At 42.6% G+C, this 23,859-nt stretch overlaps 1 protein-coding gene across 1 annotated transcript; it reads right to left on the bottom strand.

Annotated features, from left to right (window-relative positions):
• Positions 1-323: 323 nt before the first annotated feature.
• LOC308147260 (uncharacterized protein) lies at positions 324-23,859 on the bottom strand. The gene is made up of 20 exons (XM_080519366.1): positions 23,782-23,859; positions 21,204-22,159; positions 20,676-20,771; positions 20,368-20,598; positions 19,889-20,036; positions 19,775-19,801; positions 19,139-19,693; positions 16,422-16,972; positions 14,657-14,890; positions 14,435-14,582; positions 12,386-12,870; positions 11,796-11,828; positions 9,167-9,769; positions 8,791-9,018; positions 2,790-3,413; positions 2,603-2,698; positions 1,687-1,920; positions 1,428-1,575; positions 1,326-1,352; positions 324-1,252 (listed from the first exon to the last, which is right to left on the bottom strand). Exons 1-20 carry the CDS (start codon positions 23,819-23,821, stop codon positions 717-719), a joined length of 6,000 nt encoding a protein of 1,999 aa, XP_080375492.1. The 5' UTR covers positions 23,822-23,859; the 3' UTR covers positions 324-716.

Raw genomic sequence — 23,859 nt, 5'->3', positions numbered from 1 at the left:
TGACTCTTGACGAACCAGCGCAGAAGCCGCACAAGTCCAGAGTCAAGGATGATACTGCCACCTAGTGGTCTTTGTCAATGTCAAATAATTACTTTGTGGTGAAAAAAACAATCATCAAAGTAATAAGAGACAGAAATACCACAGGTGTGTATGTGTGTAGATACAATCAAACTGATGGGCCTGCCCAAAATTAGTCACATCTTCTCAATGGTTCTAATATCTATTCATCCATACATCTATTCACCTTGTTTTTTCAGAGAAAACTTTATTTCACAGGGGGAAAAAAGCACAATTACAAGTACTTGTTATAACATTTATTAAAATCCATTTATAGTTTTTCATAGAAGTACAATAACACAGTTCAGAGTCATGTTTTTTTTTTGACGACGCCTTAAATGATTGCATAAGAATCCCATCTTTTTTTTTTCCTGTTCAACAAGAAGACCCAGAATTGTTTTGCAAGACAAATACCACAGCCACGAAACAAATGCAAAACTCAAACCAGCCAATGCAAAAACCCACCACGTGCAGGCAAATGCCACAACACAAATGTGAAAGCCACAAAAGAAGAAAGTAAAAGTGTTGATGTTTAATAAGTAAGTAGTTGTAGTCTCTTTTCACAGGTACGAGGACATAATTCTTCGCTCGTCCTGTTAACTGGAACATAAACACATAGATTCTCCACAAGCTTTGACTCACCCACATCCTGTTTACTGTTACAACACGGAAATAATCAAAGGCTCTGAATTTGTTTCGTCTTGCTTCACGTGTGGACCAAAATATGGGTAAAGGTCATTTTTGAATGTGCACTCGGTAAACGAGTAGATGTGAGACTGAGCCGTCACGTTGTAGAAGGAGACGAGACCCTCCTCGTAGTCGACAAACACCCCCACCTTCTCAGGTTTGTCTTCCAGACAGAGCCGGAGTGGTGGTACCGTCAGAGCTGCATACTTTTTGTCCTCATAATGTGCAACTACCCAGTAGCCATTATCCGGGTTCACTCTCGGTTTCCCCTTGCGGTTTGCGTCGCCACTAACCACACCGAGGTCCCACCCGGACTTGTTGGAGACCTCCACTTCCCAAAAAGCCCTCCCAGACGAGAAACTCTCCTGTCCCACGATGCTGCCAAACAAATTAAACCTCCTGGGATTGTCGTCGCCTTCCTGGTCCTCTCCTCCGTCTTTCACTTGTTTCCCATCTTTGGAAACAAGCAGGCGTCGGTGTGCACTCATTGGATCCAACTGCACATCCTCTGTTAATGGAAATATCTTCATGAATCAAGTGTATTTGAAGAGAAAGAGGCTCTGATGAGAATCACGGCTCACCTGTAAACGCTGAGATCCGCTTAAGTTCTGCAAATTAAAAGACAGTTTCTCATTCATCGTTCAGGGATGTGATTTGAGTTCAGTTTCACGATCAAGCCTTACCAATTGCAGTCAGTTTCTCAAGCTCTTCTTGAATTCTCTCCATCATTTTTGTTGTAGTTTTCCTCATGGTGCCAAAAGAAAGAGATGTGTCAAGCTCCACCTCAGTCCAGTCTTTACTACAGACAGATTCTTGAAGAGAGGGGTACCTCTACAGACACAAAATGGTTTTCAAATCATTTTCAACACGTTGACGTGTTAACGCGAAATGGAATGAAAATGGAAAAACTGCAATTTGCCACTGGTCCCTAGATTGTCTCACCTGAAGGAAAAGGATGTGATCATCCAGTACAGAAATATCATTCAGTTCAGAGATGGTCGTATCAAAATTCTTGATCTCTTCTTCCAACTTCTTGCTTAGGTCTTCTGCCTCTTTTTCCACGACCTTCCTCCTTCTCGTCAGTGGCTGAAGCAACACTGCCTGGGCTTCCTCCATGATGGCCATCACTGCATTGAACACAGCCTCAATGTCCCACCAGTCTTTGTCCAACTGATCCTGAAAATGATTTGGACAGCAGCAGAAACGAAGGAACAAACAAACAAACAAAAAGGGACACATGTTGTCTCAGGACAAAGAATCCTGAAAAAAAGATTAAATCCCAACGTTGGTGGGACCCCAGAAGGCCACACCCCTCGTGTTTGGAACCGATCAATATATTTCATACCTGGATGTGAACGCCCATGCCAGATGAGCGCCATTGGTCAAGGACCAACTAAACACCCTCAATAACAAATCTGTGACAAAACCTGCAGGCTCTCTGTCCTCCGATGCGATTCTGCGAAGTCGCAAAATCAACAAACAAATCCAGACTAATGGCCTAAAAAGCCTAGGTCGCAGTTTCATCATGTAATCAACCCAATGTTGTGGAACAATGACTCTCGGCATGTCTTCAGTCCATCACAAGGTGAACATTCACGCCGAGGGACAATTTAAAATGTCAAATTTAAATTGAATTTAGGGTCACCAGTTAACCTCACATGCATGTTTCTGGACTGTGGGAGGAAACCAAAGTGACTGGAGTACATGGAGGAGAACTGGTAGTTAAACCCACAACCTTCTCACTGTGAGGCCAAAGCGCTAACCACTGCCCCACTATCTTCAATATTGTGGATTATTTTAATGGTTAAATAAAAGTTCAACTATAAACAAAAGTCTTTGCAGTCCAGTGGGACCTTACCTTGCAGTGCCTTAGAGCTGCATTGATCTCATCCATCTTTGTTTTTCTATGATAGATTTTCTGTTGTAACGTTACTGTAGTGTTTCCAAGTTCGGCCTGCAAAAGACACACACAAAAAAAGATCATTTTTCAAACTTCAATAAGTTGATTTTATAGATACAACAAATTATACATTGAAAATAGGCACCTTTTTGTTGCTCCATTCAGCTTCAGTGGACACAACCAGATGTTGCTCGTCCTCCAAGCAGCGAACACAAATACACCTCTGCTGATTCCTGCTGTACAGCTCCAGGGGCCGACCATGTTTCAGGCAAGCCCTCGAATCTAAAATCTTCACAGGTCCCACCAGCTTGTGGCCCTTGAGCCTTCCAGTCGAGCGGTGAAACTCCAGGTGAGTTGAGCAGTACGAGTGGAGACACACGAGGCAGGACTTGGTCGCCTTGAGCTTTGGCTCTGGGCAGATGTCGCAGGCCACTTCACCAGGTGCGCCGGTGTATTTATCATCTGGTGGTGTTTGTTGTAGCTGTCGGACGACATCTCTGAGGACAACATTCACTTCAGGGAAAGTGGCCGAGTACCTCTTGCATAAAGGACACAACTCATTGCAGTATGTGAGGTGACAATGGAGGCACTCCATGCAGAAGGAGTGGCCGCAAGTCGTTGTGACGGGATCTTTGAAGGCCTCCAAGCAGATGCTGCACTGCAGATGATTCTCCAGCTGGCAGGGCGGATTGAGCGACGCTGAAGTGGACGCCATCGTTTTCTGCTTAAAGATCACATCAGAAGGTTCCTCAGAAGCTTCAGTTTCAATTTGATTTCAGTTTATTTTTCGATCAATCTTCATTCGATCTTTGGCTAAGCCCCCCCCCACCCTGAGTTACTGTGTGATGTGTGATGATCAGACCTCCAGACAGCTACCAGAGAGCTTAAAATTCAGATTTCGAAGGTAAAACCGAGCTATAGAGAAACACTGGAGAACTAAATGGCTTCTAACAGCCTTGGTTCAGCCTGGTCCCGTATGAAAACTATAACGGGCCTCCAGAGTATAAGAGGTTACACTAATGTCACTTTAAATGGATTCAGCTCCGATATTGATTTTGCCAATGCTCTTAATTGTTTTTACAATCATTTGAATGTTCTTGATTTTAGCAAAGACACAAAGGAACTAAGCCTGAAACTGTGCAACAAGCAGCACTTCTCGATAAAACCTGAGGAGGAGGAAAAAGCTTTTAACTGCACAAATGTAAACAAAAGTCATGGACCAGATAACATCCGTGGCTGTCTACTGAAAACCTGCACACAACAACTGAGCCCAGTTTTTCATAAAATCCTTAACAGATCCTTGGAAGCACAGCATGTCCCCTGGATCTGGAAGGATGCTGCCATTGTCCCAGTCCCGAAATGCAACTGTCCTACGACTCTCAGTGACTTCAGACCAGTGGCCCTGACATCAATCATGATGATAATCTTTGAAAAACTGGTGCGGTCTGAAATTGTGGTAAATACTGAGGGTGCAATCGATCCATTCCAGTTTGCCTCCAGGCCCAGAAGAAGAGTGTGAGGATGCTACACTCGCTCTGCTTTACATGGATTTCAAGCACCTGGAGGAGAGTGGGCGTCAGACACGACTTTATTTGTCGATCTTCCTTCTGCTCTTAATACGATTCAACCACACATGTTAACCCAGGGACTTTAAGAACATTTTAACCTGAGAAATAATCTTGTGGGCTGGATTTTAAACTTTTTAACAAACAGGAAGAAGAAGATCCGTGTCAATGGGTTTTTATCAGATGAACTGTGCTCCTCCACAGGCTCACTACAGGGTGTGTGCTCTCACCATTGGTATCTATTCTTTACACTAATACGAGTCAGAGCACTTCTAAAGACACCTTACAGGTCAATATAGCGAAGACCAAGGACTTCACCATTGACTTCAGGAAAAACACAACTACAACCTGGGCCAACCATCATCAAGGGACAAATGATTGAGCAAGTGAAATCCTATAAATATCTGGGGACTATCATTGACTCAAAGGTAAACTTAAAAAAAACAAACAAACTGTGAGGCAGTGAAACAAGAAGGGACACCAGCGTCTGTTTTGTCGGCGAAACCTCAATGACAAATTTCGACTGGATTTTTATCTATTTTTTGTTCCTTCTTTATCTTTATCAACAAGTTGTCATAGTGATATTTTAGTGGCTCCTTCTATTTATGTATTCATTTATTCACTCTTTAAGCTGACAGTGAGTCTGTGAGTGCCCGTCTCTGTCTGTGTCCCTACTGTCTTTTAATATGTCTCTATGTACTGTCAGATGTCCTCTCCTGTTGCACAAAAATCTACTTACGGGCAGATATTGCCTTACTTGGGCACAAATGTAGAAATCCTTATATTGTAGTTGTGGTGTTGAGTTTGTGTGTGTGCGTGCGTAACTTCCCCCTAATGCTTGTCAGACTTGTTTTATATGGGTGTGAAATCCATAACGGAGCTCTCACATCATATTTGTTCTGCTTTTCACATGCTGGCACATCGAGCCAATAATTCAATCCAGCATGCGAAAGTTCAAGGTTCAAAATGACTTTATTACTACCTGTGGGTAGATTTGTTTACCAGAAAATGATTGTGTTTGGCATTGTATCATAAAACACACATTCACTTGACAGGCAGCAAAAAAGTAGTTGTTGTTCCACCATTCACCAATATAGCAACAGAGATGAGTAAACACCGAAGATAAAATCAATAAGATCAAGATAAATAACAATTTAAAGATTTGCAGTCATAAATAGAGCTATAGAAAAAGATAACACTCTGTCCTCTACCCTGGGAGTGAAAACCTCCATCCAGAGGGAAGAAGCTCAACTTCAGCTGAGAGAGGATGGGAGTCATTATTGAGAGTTGATCAAATCATCCTCTGTACCCAGTTAGTGTAATCTGTTCAGAGGCTGAAGACTGTGACTCACTAATCAGGTTACCGAATGATCTCACTATTTGGTTTAAAACAATTGGATACTACAGAAAGATATAGAATTCAAAATGAGATCATCTGAAAAAATGACCACATCCTCTTTGTCATTTCTTTTCAATCTGTCCAGGGAGTTCTTACCTGTCGGCTGATGAGATGTTACCTGTCGAGTCCTCTGCTCCTGAGTGCCAGTGTTTCCCTTTAACCCTGCCTCTTCCCAAAAGTTTCACTTCTGCTTTTCAAAAGGCAAGTCAAGGCAACGCAAACGATAGGAAAATGAATTTCCCTAAGGGCATCAACGATCGTTAGTTGGTTTATTTCTTAGTGCAGTGTTCATACACAAACCAGTTCCAACTGTTTCACAAAGGCAAAGAAATACATGTAATTCTATGAAGGATATTAATTAAACAAGATATTAAGAGAATACAAGCATTCAATAGACAGATTTCAATTAAAACAAGAGAATAGATAATTAGGAATTAAACTGAAGCTAACATAAAATGTATTTAGAAGAGTGAATGATTAAAATGATTAAAAGGTGTAGTGTATTAAAATCATGAACATTTTAAAGAGAACAATAATGTTTTCATCCCTGACTTAAATGTGCTTAAAGATTGAGTTATACATTTTCACCTCAGTATGTAATAACCACACTTGGTAATAATCTGCTGTCCTGTGTAATAAAATACTTGAATACATTTCATGATCAGTTTTACTGCATTTGGTAATAACGTGTTACATATTGCTATAAAATGTGTGTGATCCACTGACATAAAGAGGTGAAAATGTATTTGATTGTTACGTAATGCACAGTTTTTGCATAACATGGTGCTACAAGGTGCAAATTAACTAAATATAAAAATGTAATTACAGTGATCTATTGAAAATAAAAGCACAAACAAGTTTTTCTATTCGCTGTTTTGACAAAAAAAAAAAAAATGACAGTCGTCCCCATTTTTAGCTTTCAGTGACAGGGAGTCAAGGTCCACTCTGATCTTTGACCTTTCACTCTGAGGGGCGAAAACAATCATGTCTGTCTGGGTTGAGCTTGAGAAAGCACTGGCACAGCCACTCATTGATTTGATGATAGAATCCCAACGAGTCAGTGCCTTTTCAATCAAAATTGCAGGTCTCAACAGGCAAAACATCAAGTAGATCAACTGTTATACAGAGGCTGAGCAGGTTTGATCTCATTGTGCCAGAAGGTTTCGATGAGATGAACTTTCTGGTGTCACTCTACCTTCAAAACTTGTTTGACTGGTACCATTTATTTTGAATAATTACTCTAATAAGCATACAGATAGCTGCCACACCTCCTCCAGTGGCCATGGATCAGCTGCCATGAGGTGTATGTCATAAGTAGCACAAATGAGGAACTTGAAACTCCGTCCTCTGGAATCTTCCACGGGTCTCACCAAAGTGAGATTTCGGTCGGTAGCTCCCTTCCAAGCTGTCGAACTTCCTTGTCAGCTCTGTGACACAGCCTTGGTCTTGTGGTGCTTTTCTTCCATCCTCGTCACCTCAGCCACGACCATCTCTTTCCTCTCTTCGCGGTTGGCTTTGGACCACAAGCGGGGGTCGTCTACCCATCATAGTCCTGGAATCTACCAACAATCTCGCTGGACCCAGCGACTTTCGGCCTGTAAGGATCTTGGTGCTAGCATCCCTTACTGACTGATCAGTGGATTCTCTCAGCTCAAGAACCAGCCTGGACTTCTCCTACTCCTCCACTGCAGCTTGTTCTTCCAGAAGAGGCCTGATTCTAAGACGCACCGCAGCAGCCCCATCCACATTCAGGTGAAGGAGTTGGCTTTCCTTGTCCATCTTACTGGTGGTGGATGAGGGGATCTCACTGATTTTCAGGGGCCACAACACCCTCCTCCAGAGCGTGGTGCAGTTGGCTTTGGTGGATGTTGGGATGGCCGTCTGTTCGCTGCTTCATGACAGTCGTCCCCATCAGCTCGTCAGAAGGTTTCGCGGTGAACTGCCTCCCCAGACGGGAGAGTGAATTCCTGGTGGCGTCGTCCCCGACTCTTCTTCGAGAAGTTTAATTGTCAGTTCTTGAGCGAAACGGACAGTTCTGACTATACATACATTAATTGTCTATGTTTTCAAGACTGATTTATTGTGTTGGACATCATTAGATTCTCACTTCAGGCTTAAATTACATTCAAACAACAGTCATACATTTAGCTTTTTCTATTCAGAATTGTTGCTCATTTTCATGATTATTACTATTTAAAACTGTGTCAAACAACAATATGGTCATTATGATCATAGTTTATAATACATCTTCAAAGGATTGTGCAGGTACAATTCAACAAGACCTGCCCTGAAGTCACTCTGGTAAACAGTTAGTTTTATATCAAGCCACTGAAAATAGCAAACAAAAATCAAGAAAATATAAAAAAGTCTTCTTCATATAAAATGGTCTGATCTTGGGAATATTGTGGTTTCGTTGAGTTTTCATCCCACGGGTGGGTCATTTAAAGCAGGATTAAATGGAATATTACATATACAAACAACATTTACATGACTCTTTGTTCTATGTTTGCATGTGGTACGTGAAAACACGATGGCCGGCTCTGCCTCGACGCAGACTGGTATAACACTAACCCTCCCTACCTTTTGCAGTTATGTGACCATGAAACCCAGAAATAACTAGAGTCTGCAGTCTAACCACTTATTTTTACTCGCATTTTCAACTGTCCGTATGGAAGTGGGCGAAAAAGCTTCCATATTCATGGAGTGCTTTACAGAACGACCTTAACCTCACAGAGCCGGTCTCACTGGGAGGGTTTAGGGCCCTTTTATAGCGGTTGGAAAGAAAAAAAAATTCACCATGTTCTTATTTTACATTAATTAATTTAAAACTAAATATTATTTTAGAATTTTTATCTTTCATATACTCTGTCTCAGTACTTTTATTGTACTTCATGTACTTTTTTAAGACCATTTTAATATTATTGACATTGTAAATGTATTTTATGTATTGCTATCAGGGCACACTTGCAAAAGAGATTATTAATCTCAATGTGTTTAATGAATAAATAAAGGCTACTGGATGAACGAAGATGCTTGCGAGCCCCTTGTAAGTCTTCAGGTCAAAAGGCACCGTGTTGGAATCTCTGCGCAAACAAGAGAGACGTGACATGAAATCATTGTTAAGCTTGCAGATTCTGTTCTTCAGTTTCACTTCATGATCATTGCTGTGTTTTAATGCAGACCTGTAAGAAGTTGAGGTTGTCTTCAGTCTGGGCGAGCTGCTCCAGCTCCGCGTTTCTCCTCTGCAGCTCAGCGATTTCCTCCCGAAGCTGTTTGAGTTCATCGTTTTGTGCCCAGGCCTCTTCTGGATTCTTCCCACTCAAATCCAGCGAGCGCTCCATCTTTTCCACCTCACTCTGTCTCTCTTCAATCACTCGCTGGAGCTTCAGCCTTCTTCGTTTTAGTTTGACCTGTGAAACAGAGCAGCTTTAATGAGATTTAACCTTATTCGACTATCAACAATAAGCAATTCTCTTTGTATCACCTTAAAAGTATTATCATAGTACAGCACTGTGCCTACATGACATGAGCGGAATAGAGTGGTTTCACCGAATTTACCTTCTTCTTCGCCGCCTCGTTGCTGATGGATATGATGTGGTGTCCTCTGTGCTCGGTTTGCACACACATAACACAGATACATGTCTGGTCACTCCTGCAAAACCTTTCCAACTGTTTCCCGTGGAGCCTGCACACAGAGTCCTCCAGGTTCTTCACCACACTGATCAGAAGGTGGCGCCCAAGCTCTTCCTCCTGGTAATGCGGCTCCAGATGATCTCCACAGTACGACGCCAGGCACGCCAGGCAGGATTTGACCGCCGGACGCTTTGAGGGGCAGAAGTCGCAAGGAACCTCGCCCGCTTTTAAAGACGTGTTTGAGCCGCGGCGCCGTGCCGTCGACTGGGTTTTCAGGCGAGGCCTGACGGGGAAGAGCGCCTTGCAGAGCGGGCACTGGCAGGCCTCGTGGATCCTCCAGTACTCGCCGATGCATTCCAGGCAGAAGCAGTGTCCACAGGGGAGCGAGGCGGGGCTGGTGAACTCATCCAGGCAGATGCAGCACCGAGGAAGCGTCGGCACCTGCTCCAAACTAAACACCTGCTTTTGCATGTGGTCAGGCATTAGTGGGCGATGGTGGATTTCCAGCAAGTGTCCAACACAGTGCGTCTGCAGGGAAAAGCAGAGTCCACAGTGAATGTGGGTGGTTCACAACCCAATGCTGATCTGGTGTTAGGCCGTGTTTACATGACAACGTTTTCAAGTGGAAACAGAAAACTTGTGTTGCATTTCGGGGTCCATATCCCCAACGAAGCACATACTGTATAGGCAGAACCACCATGCATAACGCCGGTGACCAACGGTGGTTTGTGAAGTTTACGAAGTGTTCCAAGAGTCACAAGAAACAAGGTGAGGCAGTTTTTAGTTCCCGCTAAAATAAACGTACTGCTGACACACTCCCCCCCCCCCAAAGCAGTCGCTTCCTGTTTTCTTCACAATATACAAACTGCTAAGGTATGTTTCAAAAGCCCTTAAATATATGGAAAGCTTTTTATGAAACAGAATAAAATGAATATTTTCCTCGTATTCTTAGCTTATGAAGACCATATTAACTTTACAAAAACAAAAACCTCTCACAAGACTCGCTTCATGTATCAATAGAAAGATACTGATGATTGTTGACACACCACAGTCAAGGATTAAAGGATGTTTTTACCAGCTATTTGTTAGCTCCAAGAGAAAAAAAACAACATGTTTAGTCTGTTCAGCCATCAGTGTTGTCTCATCGTTTAACTTGTCTCTCCACCACTGCCTTCTTACAGGGAAGCCACAGCAGAGGCAGGAATCCACTCTCCGTCAACATGTCCAATCCCAAATTAAAATAAAAAGTTCACTCTTCGTCCCATTGTGTAGTTTGTGGAGGAACACGGCTCCCATACTCCTCAGTTCCATCTCGTTTCTCTCCCTCCACTGCTTCTATGTCCACAAAGACAAAGTGAAACATCTGGCCAGCTGGTAAAATCCTCTGTTGAGCAACACGCGTCTGCTTCTGGCCTCAGTAAGAGAAAAAATGAAAAAGACTGTGGGAACGCCTGTTACGCAGTGAGCCTGGCTCTGTTTGGACACTGATGTAAACAACTGCAATGTGGTGACTGTGTCACGTAAACCACTTCTTTTTTTTTTTTTTTAAACACAGCCTCTCCTCTCGTGTGATCAGAAATGCTCCACACATTTAACATGACACCCTCCCATTTTTCTGAAGAAAGAAAGGAATAGGGAGGATTTTCACAAGCAGTCAGTGTGACTGACTTTTCTAATTGTAGCCACCCTCCCCCTTTCTGATCTGATTTGATCTTATGACACAGTTTTCCCACTCCTGCTAACTCCGCAGATTATAATCCGTCGGATTATCCACACACTCCTGGACTGGTTCAAGTCATACCTCTCCGCTCACACTAAATTCTTTCATTTAAAATCTTTCACATCCCATTTATTCAGCGTCCCCCAGGGCACCGTCTTCGACCACATCGTCTTTATTGTCTATTTCTTTCCCCTTGGCCATATTTTACATGGATACAAAGTACAATTCCAATTTTTTTTTAACAACATATTTGTTGCATAGAATATTTTAATATTTATTTGGAAAGACAGAGAAATGACATCTTGGTAATTATAGGGAGAAAACAAGACTAAACTATTTTGAGGGAAAGATTCCCCCTTTAAATCTGAGGAGACTGTTTTTTTTTATATAATTTGCCCTTTGAGTCTTTGAGTTGATCTTGTCAGAATAACAGTGATTGATTTCTATCCAGCAAGACGAGGGCAATATCCTCCTTTTGTGTTTCAATTATGTATTTTACTACTTTAGCCCAATTTCTAAATATCTTCTTTACGCATCATTTTAGTCAAACTAATTCCCTATAGGTTGATAGTAAACCACTTAGTTGTGTTACACGACAACAGCATTTATGTTTTTATGCAATCTAAAAAAATAATCCATTCCTCATGATTGTACTGGAAAGACTTTCTCTTGTGGGTAACAGCAGCCACATACTTTGGCATAAATACAACATTACCCATTTCACCTTGATGTAAGTTGCTTCTTATATTCTTTCATATGTTTTCACCAATATATCTTCAATATTAAAAAACTACTCTACATGTATAGAAGCATTACAATATTCAATTCACGTACCTTCTCCCAACCGCTGGCTTGTACTTCCTGATTCTAGGTTAACACTGCCGCGTTACACTCTTCCCTCCTTTTAATCTTTCCACCTTTAAACGACAGTAACACGCCTCGACTTGCAGGTTTGTCTGTTGGACTCTGTCATTTCCTGGAAGCTTGTAAACCCATACCTGATAAAGCATTGATGTGTGTCTGCGGCTCTGCCAACGCTCCAAATAAGGCAACAAATAGGTGACATTTTTTCAACAGTTTTATTTTGGTGATCATTGTTTCATACATTTATCTGGTTGAATCAATCAAGGCTCAAGAGATTTTGGTTATGAGATCAATTATTGGTCATTTCCTTGCAATCAGTTTAATCTATTTACAGTTGATGTTGTTATTCCCTAAACCCTTTACACAGACAGTCATTGTCTAATTATACCACGTTTTAGCTTACTGAAACATTTTAAAGCTGTGTTTCCCCATTTCAAAGGACCTTGAAATACCTTTTTAATTTCTAGGTTCGTTTGTTGTTGTTTTTTACCTTTTTCGAGGCAGAGAGAAAATCTTCAATCTTGTATTGGGAGAATAAATAAAGCCTCAGATTTCTTTGCCCTGCTGTGCAGATAAAAGCATGGGAACAGTTTCTCTGTGAACGTCGCCCTCTTGTAAGAGTAGATGTGCAGCTTCTGGTCGATTTCGTAGAAAGAGACCCTGCCCTCCTCGTAGTCCACATAGACTCCTACCTTCCTCGGCTTTGGACTCAGGTTGACAACTTCATAGAATTCACGATAAGCCTTATATTCCCCGCCCCGCTTTCCGATGGTGAAAAAGCCATTTTTTTTCATGATGACTTTCTGGGTTCGGGCGACTGATTCTTTGGCCACGCCAACGTCCCAGTTGCAGTGCAGCCCCACTTTGACTTCCCAGTAGTGTCGGCCAGAGGTGAAGCCATCGTTCCCAAAAACCATTGACAACTGGAATCTCCTGGATTCAGAAGACGGAGGACGTCTGGCGATGTTGTAGCGCTTCACACGAGTGTTGGAGTCGGTCATCACAAGGTGAACGCCGGCTGTGGAGGGGTCAAAGGTCACCGCCTCTATAAGAAGTGACATTTAAGTTGTCATTTTTTATTTCAAACTGGTTATGTTTGGCAAATTAAGTTACAAGTTAGTTCTTGAAAAAGTGGTGGAGTTACATAAAGGCGTCAGCAACCTTCAACACTCACAGAGCCTCCGCTACAATATTATTTAATCGTTGCATATATAGTATTACATTTTTTTTTTTTTTTTTTTTATTAGAACCATGAGTATGAGTGGTGTGACATTAAATGTCATTCAGTTGTTGTGTTGATCGTGATTATTTAACGTTTAGTGAACAATTTCCGCAATCTGTGGCAGCAAAGGTGAGGAAGTTGCGTTGTTTCTCCACACGTCTGCTGATTGGTCAGTGACGATCGTCACCCTCCACAAGCCGCGAGTTTTAAATATCTTATCTGCCATAAACCAATAAACCATCTCGTTATTGTTTTCACGCGCCGCTTTGCAGGCGCTGGTTGTTCTGATGACTACGTTTATTGAAATGTCGGCGCGACAACCTCCGATGAGGTGGACCTCACTTATATAGCACTTTGTGTGTGTGTGTGTGTGTGTGTGTGTGTGTGTGTGTGTGTGTGTGTGTGCGTGCGTGCGTGCGTGCGTGCGTGTGTAGTATTTTATTAATTTATTGAGTGTAAATGTACACCTTGTCACACCACAATAATAAAAATGTCTAAACACTGTTAATCTACTCAGAAGAATATTAACAGAGGACAAGTTCCAAAAGCATTTTGTTACCGGTTTAAATTACCAGTTGTAGTGGCTACTGTATCAATATTTTTTTTTAATTTAACAGCCTACATCAATTTAAATACTAAAATTAAAATCGAAATGAGCTACAATCAGATCATATGTACATATAAGCCTTTTTATTCTGAAAGCTGCTTCCACGCTGCCTTCCTCCTGTTGTTGCACCTAAATGAAATTCAGATTTTACACCTATTTATAATTTCTAAATGTTAAGTCAGTGGAGTAATGCTTTCAAACATATGCGTAGACTGTGTCTCTCGCCTCACTTTTATGGCAAAATAACTGGGTTTTCAGTCTGTTGCCATAGTGACTTGTGATATCGGGGCTCCGCTGATGATGACTTTTGACTGTGGTTGTGCACGCGCTTAACTCAAGGTTCTCATACTCAAGTAATGAATGAAGTAATTCAGATCAGCTGTTCTGGAACCAGAAACTCTGAATTTCCTATCCAAGACAAAGTCAAATCAGAATTCAGGGATAGACTCGGACTTTGTTGAACCTCTTACCTGGAATATCCCCCTGATGGAGGAGGATTTATGTGTTCCTTCACCAGTAAACGGGAAATTAGTGGCAAAACAACAGCTTTAGAAAATGTTAATTCTGACAATGAAATTGAGAATATGGCAGAAAGAATTAAAAAAAACAACAACAGTGATAAGCTAATAAGATGTGTACTTTATCTCACCTTTATACTCTCTCATTCGGGTCAGCTCTACATGGAAACAGATTAAAAAATGTTTTTTAAAAACAGCATCACGGTTTAAATCACAACTTAAGGAAATCTTTGGAAACGTGACCATTGGGTCACACACTTACCCATGCCTGTCAGAGTTTTTAACTGTGCTTGAAAAGTCTTGGTGAGATGAGACATGCCTCTGCGCACCGTCTGCACATACGGGTCTGAGGGAACCCGGAGCTGGACCAAGTCCCGGGTGTCCGACGCTCGGCTCAGCGCAGGCAGCGCCTGAAACGATTCACACGATGGCGAGTCGTGAAGAAGAGACACTGAGCATCTCGCAAGCAGGTGTTTCGTCTCACCAGCAGAAACTGGAAGGGGTCTTCGTCCTGTTCCAGGTTCTCCAGCTCCGAGTGTTTCTTCTGGAGCGCTGCGATCTCATTCTTAAGCTCTTTAACCACCAAGTCGTTTTTGCTCAGTGACTCGTCGAGTTTGTCGTCGATGTACAACACCAGGCAAAGATGCTTCTCTTGGACTTTATTCATTAGAGTGCTGAAGACTTCATTGCAAACCTCCTTCTCTTTAGTGGCTTTTTCCTATGAAGAGAAGCTCAGCAGTTAAGAAAGTGATGATTCTTTTTACGTGTCAAAAGATGTATTGAAATACTCACTTTGTTCATTTCAGAGGAATTGGTAAACTCTCTTATCTTTGCCTTTCTGTTCTTAATCATCCGTTTTACTTTTGCTTTCCTGGACTCGATAGTCCGCTGAAAAGTGAAATATTCAGTCGTTTCGTCAATAGTGTGAAGTGTGAAAACAAATCCAACTTTAGTGTGAACAAATGTTGTGTCATTGTTGCATTAGTGAAAATGTCAACACCTTTCAAACCACACTAATGTACCCAGTTGCTTGATGAAGTCAGTCTCGATAAGCTTGCAAACATTTCTGCGTGAAATTCAACACAATAAACGGCAGACTTCACAATCTTAATCAATACAAGAATTCCTGAAGCTGTTTTGATGAACAAATACATTTTAGAAGCTTTACAATAATCCCACATGTTGCATTTAGCTCAAAATGCTGTTTTTTGTCACAGCTGTGATTCACAACAACTCTGTAGCACCTTGTTTTTTCTTACATATTCAGTATTTTATTAACAATAATAATCAATAAAACAGATTTAAACAATGAAATGATATTATATAAGTTTAGTTCTAATAGAAAACATGTGCAGACAATAATCAGGGCTCCAAGACTTACAAAAAGCTGAGATGTTTAAAATCAATCCATCCATCCATCCATTTAAATTAGTATTTTAGAACAATTTGAAAAGTGTGTTTTGTCATCTTCTGAAAGCACGTTGCATAGATTCAGGCCGTGTTTTTAAACGACATTATTTCACGTGAAAATGCATCGTTTTTGTGTTTTCATTTCAGGAAAGTTTTGTGTTTACACAGCGACGTTTTGAAAACAATGCCCACTGACATGTAAACAGCAGAATCGCTGAAAATGATGTCGTTTTCATGTCGGGCCATTAGTGATTGCTGTTGTCAGGTCTCTGCGTCTGTCTGCCCCGGTGTGTCTCACCTCACGTTTCAATTATCCAATAGTCTTCTCCCTCTGTGTGCTTCCCTTTCCCTGCATATTTAAACCCTTCTCCCTCTGTCGGCTCGGCTTCCCTGCAGTTTCCTCGCATTCCCTGGACCACGGGAGTCTGTGTTTGGATCCGTTCTCACACGTTCTGACACGTCCTGAGAGGTGTTTATTTCTGTACTGAAACCACACGTGCATGTGCAGAGAGAACAGTGCGCTATAAACATTAAAAATGGTGAGCTCACGGACGATCATATGGGCAGACGATGAATTTGGATTCCTATTCTGGGTGAATCTCGACTCTAAAACTTCCAAGTCCCAGGAGAACATGGACTGGCAGTCATGACCATTGTTGTTACTGTCCATCTACTGAGCTATTTTATTACACCCATAGCATTTCAGAAATGTTGGTTTTGCCACCGTCTACATGGAGGGCGGGGTCGAAGCTCAGGATTTCTCAGGAGCAGATTCAGAACAAAAGTGTGTTGAAAGTGCCCCCCGACATTGTCTACCGCAGGAAACGGCGCCTCCTTACTTTTTGCCGAGCGGCTTCCTCTGCAACAGGCACGGTCTGATGGCCTCTGTGGTCGGTCTCGCTGCACGACGGACAGACGCAAACCTGCTCGTCCCTGCAGAAGAGCTCCAGGATCATCTGGTGCTTCTCACACAGCTTCTCCGCCAGATTCTTCACCGGGTCGACCAGCTTGTGCCTCGCCAGGGAGGGAACTCTCCAGTGGGGCTCCAGATGGGCGTCACAGTAGGACCTCGCGCAACCGAGGCACGACTTTGCCGCCTCCGTCTCGACGCCCGTGCACACGTCGCACTTCACCTGCCGCGGCGCCTCCACTCTTCTCTTCTTTATGTGGACGGAAATTTCGGCCATGACGGCGTTGGTGGAGAGCTCGGGCATCCCGTTGAACCGCTTGTTGCACGTCGGGCATCGACAGAACTCGTCGGCGTTGTCCCACGCCAGGGTCAGGCAGGTTTTGCAGAAGTTGTGGCCACAAGGAGTCGTGACCGGGTCGCTGAAGACGTTCAGACAGATTGGACACAGGAAGTGATCCTCGGGCAATGAAGCAAGGAGTGCTGACATGATGAGACCTCTGCATGTAACACAGACATGAAGCGTAGATTTGTATCATGATAAAAAAAAAAAACACTGACATGAATATAAAATGCAAGGATCCCAAATACTTCAAATCTGAATGCAACATTTAATAACGATTAAAAGGTGAATCCAGCTTGCAGACAGACAAAACATCTAATACACTTGTAATTTTTCAGACCTTGAAATTGGCAAAAGCTTTAAAATGAGTTGAATCATTAAAGTCGAAGATTATTATGTCGTGGAAGTTTTAATTTCAAAACACAACTTATTTTGGCGATTACATTCAAATAAACAAGAAAAAAACAGTTTACAGACATCAGCATGTTGCAGGCCAAACAACGTATTGAACAACCATATCAAAAATAATCTACAAGACAAACTTGTATTAAAGAAAAAATGAATGTTTTATCAGTGAGAATTACTTTTCTATAAAATGATTACAGATGTTTGAGCTTAAGTTTGGTGATTTTTCGATGAGTTTACATCCTGGGCTGATGCAGTTTTCATATTTTAAAACATTTGCTCAGCAATTGTACTGAAACAATAATAGATGTGACTAATAATCACAACGTTAGATAACCGCTGGGTGTTTCCAGTGCCAATTCTAACCCGCCCAGTGACTCACATCCACGTGAATCTGCCTGCATTACTTTTTAAATGTTCAGCATTTAAAAAAAGAAAAGAAAAGAAAGAAAATACCAGAAAATGAAAGTCAGGTGAAGTATGCCTCACCTGGCTCTTGGTTTTTGTTTGTAAAGAGTGAACAGTCTCCCCCGGTGTCGGACAGTGCGTCGACATCAAGGCCCGAGAAACAATTCAGGGCTGAAATTGAAATAAACCCTGAGAGGCTGGTACAGCCTGAGTCATGTCAGTGGGTGTGCACAAGTTGTGTCATTTTGCTGAAACGAAACTTAAGTCTTTTATTCATTGAAGCAAAAAATAAAAGCAATATTTTTTGTTTTTTGTTTATTTGTTTACAAGATTTATTGTCGTTTTGAACAACATACAGCTATGGCAGGATCAACATCAACATGCAAGTTGGAAAATCTGAAGTCGAAGCTGTACTTTTGTTTTGCTTCGGGGAAATACACTTATACAATATAATACAATCATTCAAAAGGATTATACAGGACACTTCTTACATTTACACAGAGAAATCCAGGACAGGCCACATGAATCAATGATGCTTTCGCAGCTTTCGGCTCGGTTCACATGACGTTTGTGAATTTCAAAACAATGTTTTTGCTTTTTTTTTTTATTTGTTTGTTTCGGAAAAACTTTGGAACTTTGAAATACATGGAAATGTTTTAAAAACTGAAAACTCAGTTTCAAAAAGTTGAGTTTTCTGTGGCTTCGAGCACAATGAAAATTTTGTACTTTCACTTGAAAACAGTTGTGTAAACGGGTCCTTAAATAAACTGCTGCTGTCTCAATGTTCGTAGCTCATCTCAGCTTTTTTTTTGGTGTCAGATCAGAAATATTGCCCATTCAGATAATAGAGCATCTTCCTTCTTCTGCCATAGCTTCGGTTGAATTTAAAGAGTTAATCTGCCATCAGTGCTGACAGTTCAGTTCATGTTACACCACAACACTATAATACAAAAGCACATTATTAAGACAGATTTAACTAGTTACATTCCAAGTACTAAGTGACTCTTGAAATAATTCCAGGCTATACTTTTGAACTACTTAGTAACTACAACTCACAAAAGTTTAGTAACTTGCACAACACTGAGAGTGAATTAGATCTGTAGTGTACTGTTGTTTTTTTTCTTATATTCAATATGAAACTTGTTGAAATACATACTGTTGCACATATTACATATATTTGACTAAAACAATAATCAGAAAATCAATTCTAAGGAACTTTTTTTTTTTTTTACTTCGGCCAATTTAAATTTGAAGCAGTCTTTTCTTCATTACAGAGAAATATCTCTTTTCTTGATGTTATCTTTTTACAAAACTGCCGTGTTACATCCAGCGAGCCAAATACTTAATAGAAGCTCATGTAGATAACAGCTATACAAAACCAAACAGCATTATTCACGTGCACTGTGCCTTTAAACGTATTGCCTTGACAGAAAATACCCAAATTCGGTCGCAATCTGTCCTCACTTTGAGGATTAAGTTGACCATTCCTTAGCTCGATCCTTGTTTGATCAGGGTTTTCTCGTTCACGGGACAGATCACCATCGTGTCCGAGGCTTTGTCGCAGCAGTACAGGTAGAAAAAGGGCAGCATCTTCTCCGTGAAGGTGTCTTCCAGCGTGTAAATATGGGTCCGACTCCGCACGTCATAAAACGACACCTGGCCTTCCTCGTAGTCCACGTACACGCCCACTCTCTTGGGTTTTGTGTCGACGGACAGCAGCAGAGGCGGGGACGTGGACACCCGGTAGCCCTGGCCTTTCTTCATGGCCAGGGCGTAGTAGCCTTGAGTCGTGCTCACCGAGATCCGGCCCTTTCTCTTCACAGAGGCCCTGGCCACGCCCACATACCAGTCGTCCTTATCCCCCACCTGAACCTCCCAGTAGTGCCGGCCCGAGGTGAAGCCGTCGTGGCCCAGCACGATGACCACGGTGTCGAATCGGGCGGGGTTGTCGGGGAGGTCCTGCCAGGCGCCCAGGTGCCTCACCTGATGCCTGTCCTGGGAGAGCTGCAGCCAGGGGTTGGCCGTGTCGGGGTCCAGAGTGACATCCACTGCACAGACATAAAACACGTTCACTCTGCTGGAAAGTGGACGGTTTCAAATTGATTCCGGACCAACGGACGGAACCTCACCTGTGTATTTGAGAACTTTTTTGACCTCTGCAACAAAACAGGAGAAACACTTTCAAGGTTTCGGTGGAGATTGTCAACACGTGAGATAAATCACAATGTGAAATCGCGTCCTACCACTGTCAGACAGTTTGTCGACGATTTCATTCAATGTTTCCTCCAGTTTGGCCACAGATCTCCGGATCAAACCGACGCATGTGTCAGTGGGAACTCTGGTGTCAGACCAGTCTCTAGCGGGAGGGATCATGCTCAGAGACGGGAAGCTCTGCAGAAACAGACAGATTCAGTTAGAGACTCCATTTCCTATTGTTACTGTTCACAGCGTATTGTTCTCTTTGTGTGTGGGCTCATTGCAAACACAAACAACAACAGCACCCACTAGTGGCCCAACATGAAAACTGCATTGTTTTTAAAATGTTGCAGTGTAAACGCAAAAGTTATCTGAAAGCGCTACAGTATATGCCTTTTCACTTGTGTAATCATGGCCAAAACAAAACAAGGGGCTACTTTTCCAACTACTATTCCTTTCAAAGTAACTAATAATGGCTACCAAAATTCAAATCGCCAGTTTTCTGTCCCTTAAACTTACTACTCGCCTTCAAAAAGTGAATGTGATCAGTTCGGGCCACATTTTCTAGGTCTGTGTTCCTCTTCTTCAGCTCGGCAATCTCTTGCTCCAGCTGAGCGATGAGGCCTTCAGCACGCTTCTCCGTCTGCCTCTGCTTCTCCCCAATGAGCAGAACCAGCTCCGCCTGAGTCTTCTTGATGGAGCGCACCAGCTCCGAGAAGACCTGCATGCTTTCCTCAATCTCTCTTTTAGCGCTGGCCTTCAAAGAAAGAAAACACATTATGTGTATCGATTGCATTTGTGAGACATTAGCCAACGCGTCCCATGCGGTCTTACTTTATTGAGCTCCAGGGACTTTCTCAGCTCTTCCACCTTTGTCAGTCGGTCGTGGATCATCTGCTGAACATCCATGCCTGTTCTTTTTAACTGTGCCTGCACAAAACATATTCAAAGAGAAACTATGACCCTGTTGAAACAGATAGCCAAACGTGTTGAGAGCAAATAACTCGAAATAGCTGAGTGAGGAATCCCAAGATTACTGAACCACAGCAGAACCTTTATCAAGTATTCCAACCTCAAAGAGGCACTTCCGTCACAACTTCAAAATAAACGCGGAATTCTGAGTTCTGAGAGTAACTGGAATGGTAGATTCATGTTGGTTCTCAAGCTTGACTTATGTTCAAAGTTGGAATCATAGATTAATGGGCCAGAGGTATTGAAGCTTCAGGTCGTCCAACCCACATAAAGCACGTGCAAGACACAAACATCTACCAGTTTAAAAGTGTTCCTGTATGTTGACAATTGACATTCTAACCCTGAAACATTTTCTCATTGTGTATTCGGTTGTCCGGAGGTCTGTCTTACCTTCTTGTCCGTCCACTCTCGTTCCACTGGGACGGTGTAGTGCGCCCTGTGGTCCGTCTCCGTGCACAAGACACACACACAAGTCTGATCCTTCTTGCAGAAGAGCTCCAGCAGCCTCTCGTGCTTCGGACACATTCTGTCCGCCATGTTGGCGACGGGCTCAATCAGCTTGTGCTTGGTGAACCTGGCCGTGTGCGACTTCAGGTGCTCCTCGCAGTAGGACGTGAGACACACCAGGCAGGATTTGACTGCCTTGGGCCGACCATCTCCTAAGCAAACATCGCACAAGACCTCCTCCTGCTCCCAGAGGAGAAGGGACGGACTTTGACAAAGCGGAGAAGCAGGGATTTGAGGGGAGGGTGGGGGCGACGTTTGGGGAAGAGGTGGCGGACATGCAGCTGTTGCTTGGTCTGATAATGGAGGAGACCTTCTAGGTGCAGCCACCGGGGGAATTAACGGTGGTAACTCCTCCTGCAATGGCTTCTTCTCCGCTTCTTTCTCCTTCGCCCTCGCCCTCTCCTCCTCTTGCTTCAGCTTCAGCTCCTCCAGGACCTCCTGCTTCTGATCTTTCTCCAGAAGCCTTTCCTCATCCTCCTTTTTCTTTCTCTCCATTGTCCACTTCTTTCTTCTCTCCTCTCCCTCCTCTGCTTTTGCTTCCACGCTCTTCACCCTGATCTCCTTGAACTGCTCGGCGATTTCCCTCAGAACGGTGTTGACACTGATATCCGGCCTTTTGTGGAAGGACTTCTTGCACATGGGACACTGATAGAGAGGGCTGGTTTTCCAGTATCCCAGGATGCAGTTCTGGCAGAAGTTGTGTCCACACGGTATGGATACGGGATTGGTGAAGACGTCGAGACAGATTGAGCAGTGCACCTGCTCTTCAGAAAGGTTCCCAGTGCTGGCCATTCCTACACGGCGAAGAGGCAGGGTCATTTTCAGCGCAAGCAACCAGCCTTTGAACGGGACATCAAACCTGCTGTGACATTGAGGTAGCGAGGATTAGATGGTATGACTTTAGTTGGGTGGACATCAGCATGCAAACGTACCAAGCAAAGCATGACGGGATGGATCCCTGTAGGTCTTGGGGAAGTGTTGTTACACTGTGCTCTGCTTTTGATCACATAATCTCCTTTATTGTGAGCTTGACTAAGATCAATCATGGTCTTAATACTGCTTTTAGGGGGGGGGGGGGGGGTTCTGCTCATTTTGAGGACTGGCACACTCCTAAAATGTACATACTGGATGCAATAATTAGCATATTTCACAAACCCATATTAAGTTTAGGCCAGAACAGTGAAGTAGCATGAAGAACGTCTGTGCTGAGTTTGTCTGTGTGTGTGAGAGTTTACATGACAACGTTGTAGAGTTAAAATTGAAAAACTACCATTGGGTTTTGGGTGTCAGTTTACACAGCAATGGTGCTCGGACTAACTGAAAACACAATTTGTTTGATGGAACTTTGAGAAAACAGAACGACTCCGTCTCTGCGGAAGCAGACTTTTCTGAAACGCTGCTACAACGTACGTGCACAATGGTCATATCAAACAGTTCTGCACATGCCTGAGTCGATGGACAATAACAACAATGGCGGCAAAACAACAGCACCCACTAGTGGCTCAACATCAAAACGACATTGTTTTCAGCATTTCTGTCATTTCCACATAAATGGGCATGGTTTTGAAAACTTTGCCATGTAAACGGAAAACTTTTTGAATTGAAAATGCAGAAATGATGCATTTTCACTTTCAAACATTGTGTCTATGTGTTTTTTGAAATGGTCAATATCAGTGTGTTCACGACTCAACTATTAGATGATAACCACAATGTAATCTCACAGTTTTTCGGGAGAATTAACAGTTTATTACATATCTCTTGAAATAGCTTGGACAGTGACACACTAAAAGGCTTGAAGATTAAAATGGCTAAAAGGGAATTCTTGCAGTCAGTGTAGAATTTACAATATTACAGTAATTTCTTACGCACAGTATAAACATGCGCGCTGTTCTAAAGTATTTTGTTGTCTATGGATCCCAACATTTCAGGAAGTCTCAAACGAAATCTGCTTTTTAGAGTGAGACCGTGTATATGAGTGATGTTATGAGAAGCCCTTCTTCACTTGGATGTCAAACTTTTTACACTTTCAAATTCAAAAATACAGCTTTGTCACAAATAATTCTCCTTTAACGCCACACTCCTGTCAGTTAACTCTCAAGATGATGTGAAGAACAGTGATTCTTTTCCCTGAAACATCTTAACAAAACTGAGGCACATTTACTTGAGGTACAAGCTTTTGGCTCTCTGCTTGAAGCCCAGCTATTCATGACACAGCAGGCTAACACCTATCCAAAAATATTAGTCCAGTCCGTGACGTGTCATGCTGTGGCGTCACGCCAAACCTGAGGCCTGCAGTGACGGTTAAAGTTCTGGGATAAGGAGATTAACTTTCAGGTATTAAAACACATGTCGTAAAGTCCCAACAACACTCCCCAAAGAGACCTGCTTGTGCACCAAGAAGCAGATGTGACATTAAAACACAGGAGAGGAGGAGAAAACGCAGAGATATGGGGAGACTCACCAGAGAGCAGCTGCCTCGAGTCTCCGCTGCACAATGACATATGAGACAGGCTGTAACCGCTGCCACCTCCAGCTCCCC

Source organism: Blennius ocellaris, assembly GCF_963422515.1.
Source record: "Blennius ocellaris genome assembly, chromosome: 23".
NCBI lineage: Eukaryota > Metazoa > Chordata > Actinopteri > Blenniiformes > Blenniidae > Blennius > Blennius ocellaris.
The sequence above is the reverse complement of the archived record's forward strand: the minus strand, read 5'-3'. Positions and strand labels throughout refer to the sequence as shown.

Excerpts from the sequence above, each read along its gene's own strand:
- LOC308147260 (XM_080519366.1), bottom strand. The coding sequence starts at position 23,821 with ATGTCATTGTGCAGCGGAGACTCGAGGCAGCTGCTCTCTG. Across the intron at positions 16,973-19,138 it reads CCTGATCAAACAAGGATCGA|CACTCCTTGCTTCATTGCCC; the intron begins GCTAAGGAATGG and ends TCATCATGTCAG. Across the intron at positions 2,699-2,789 it reads CTGAATGGAGCAACAAAAAG|GCCGAACTTGGAAACACTAC; the intron begins GTGCCTATTTTC and ends TGTCTTTTGCAG.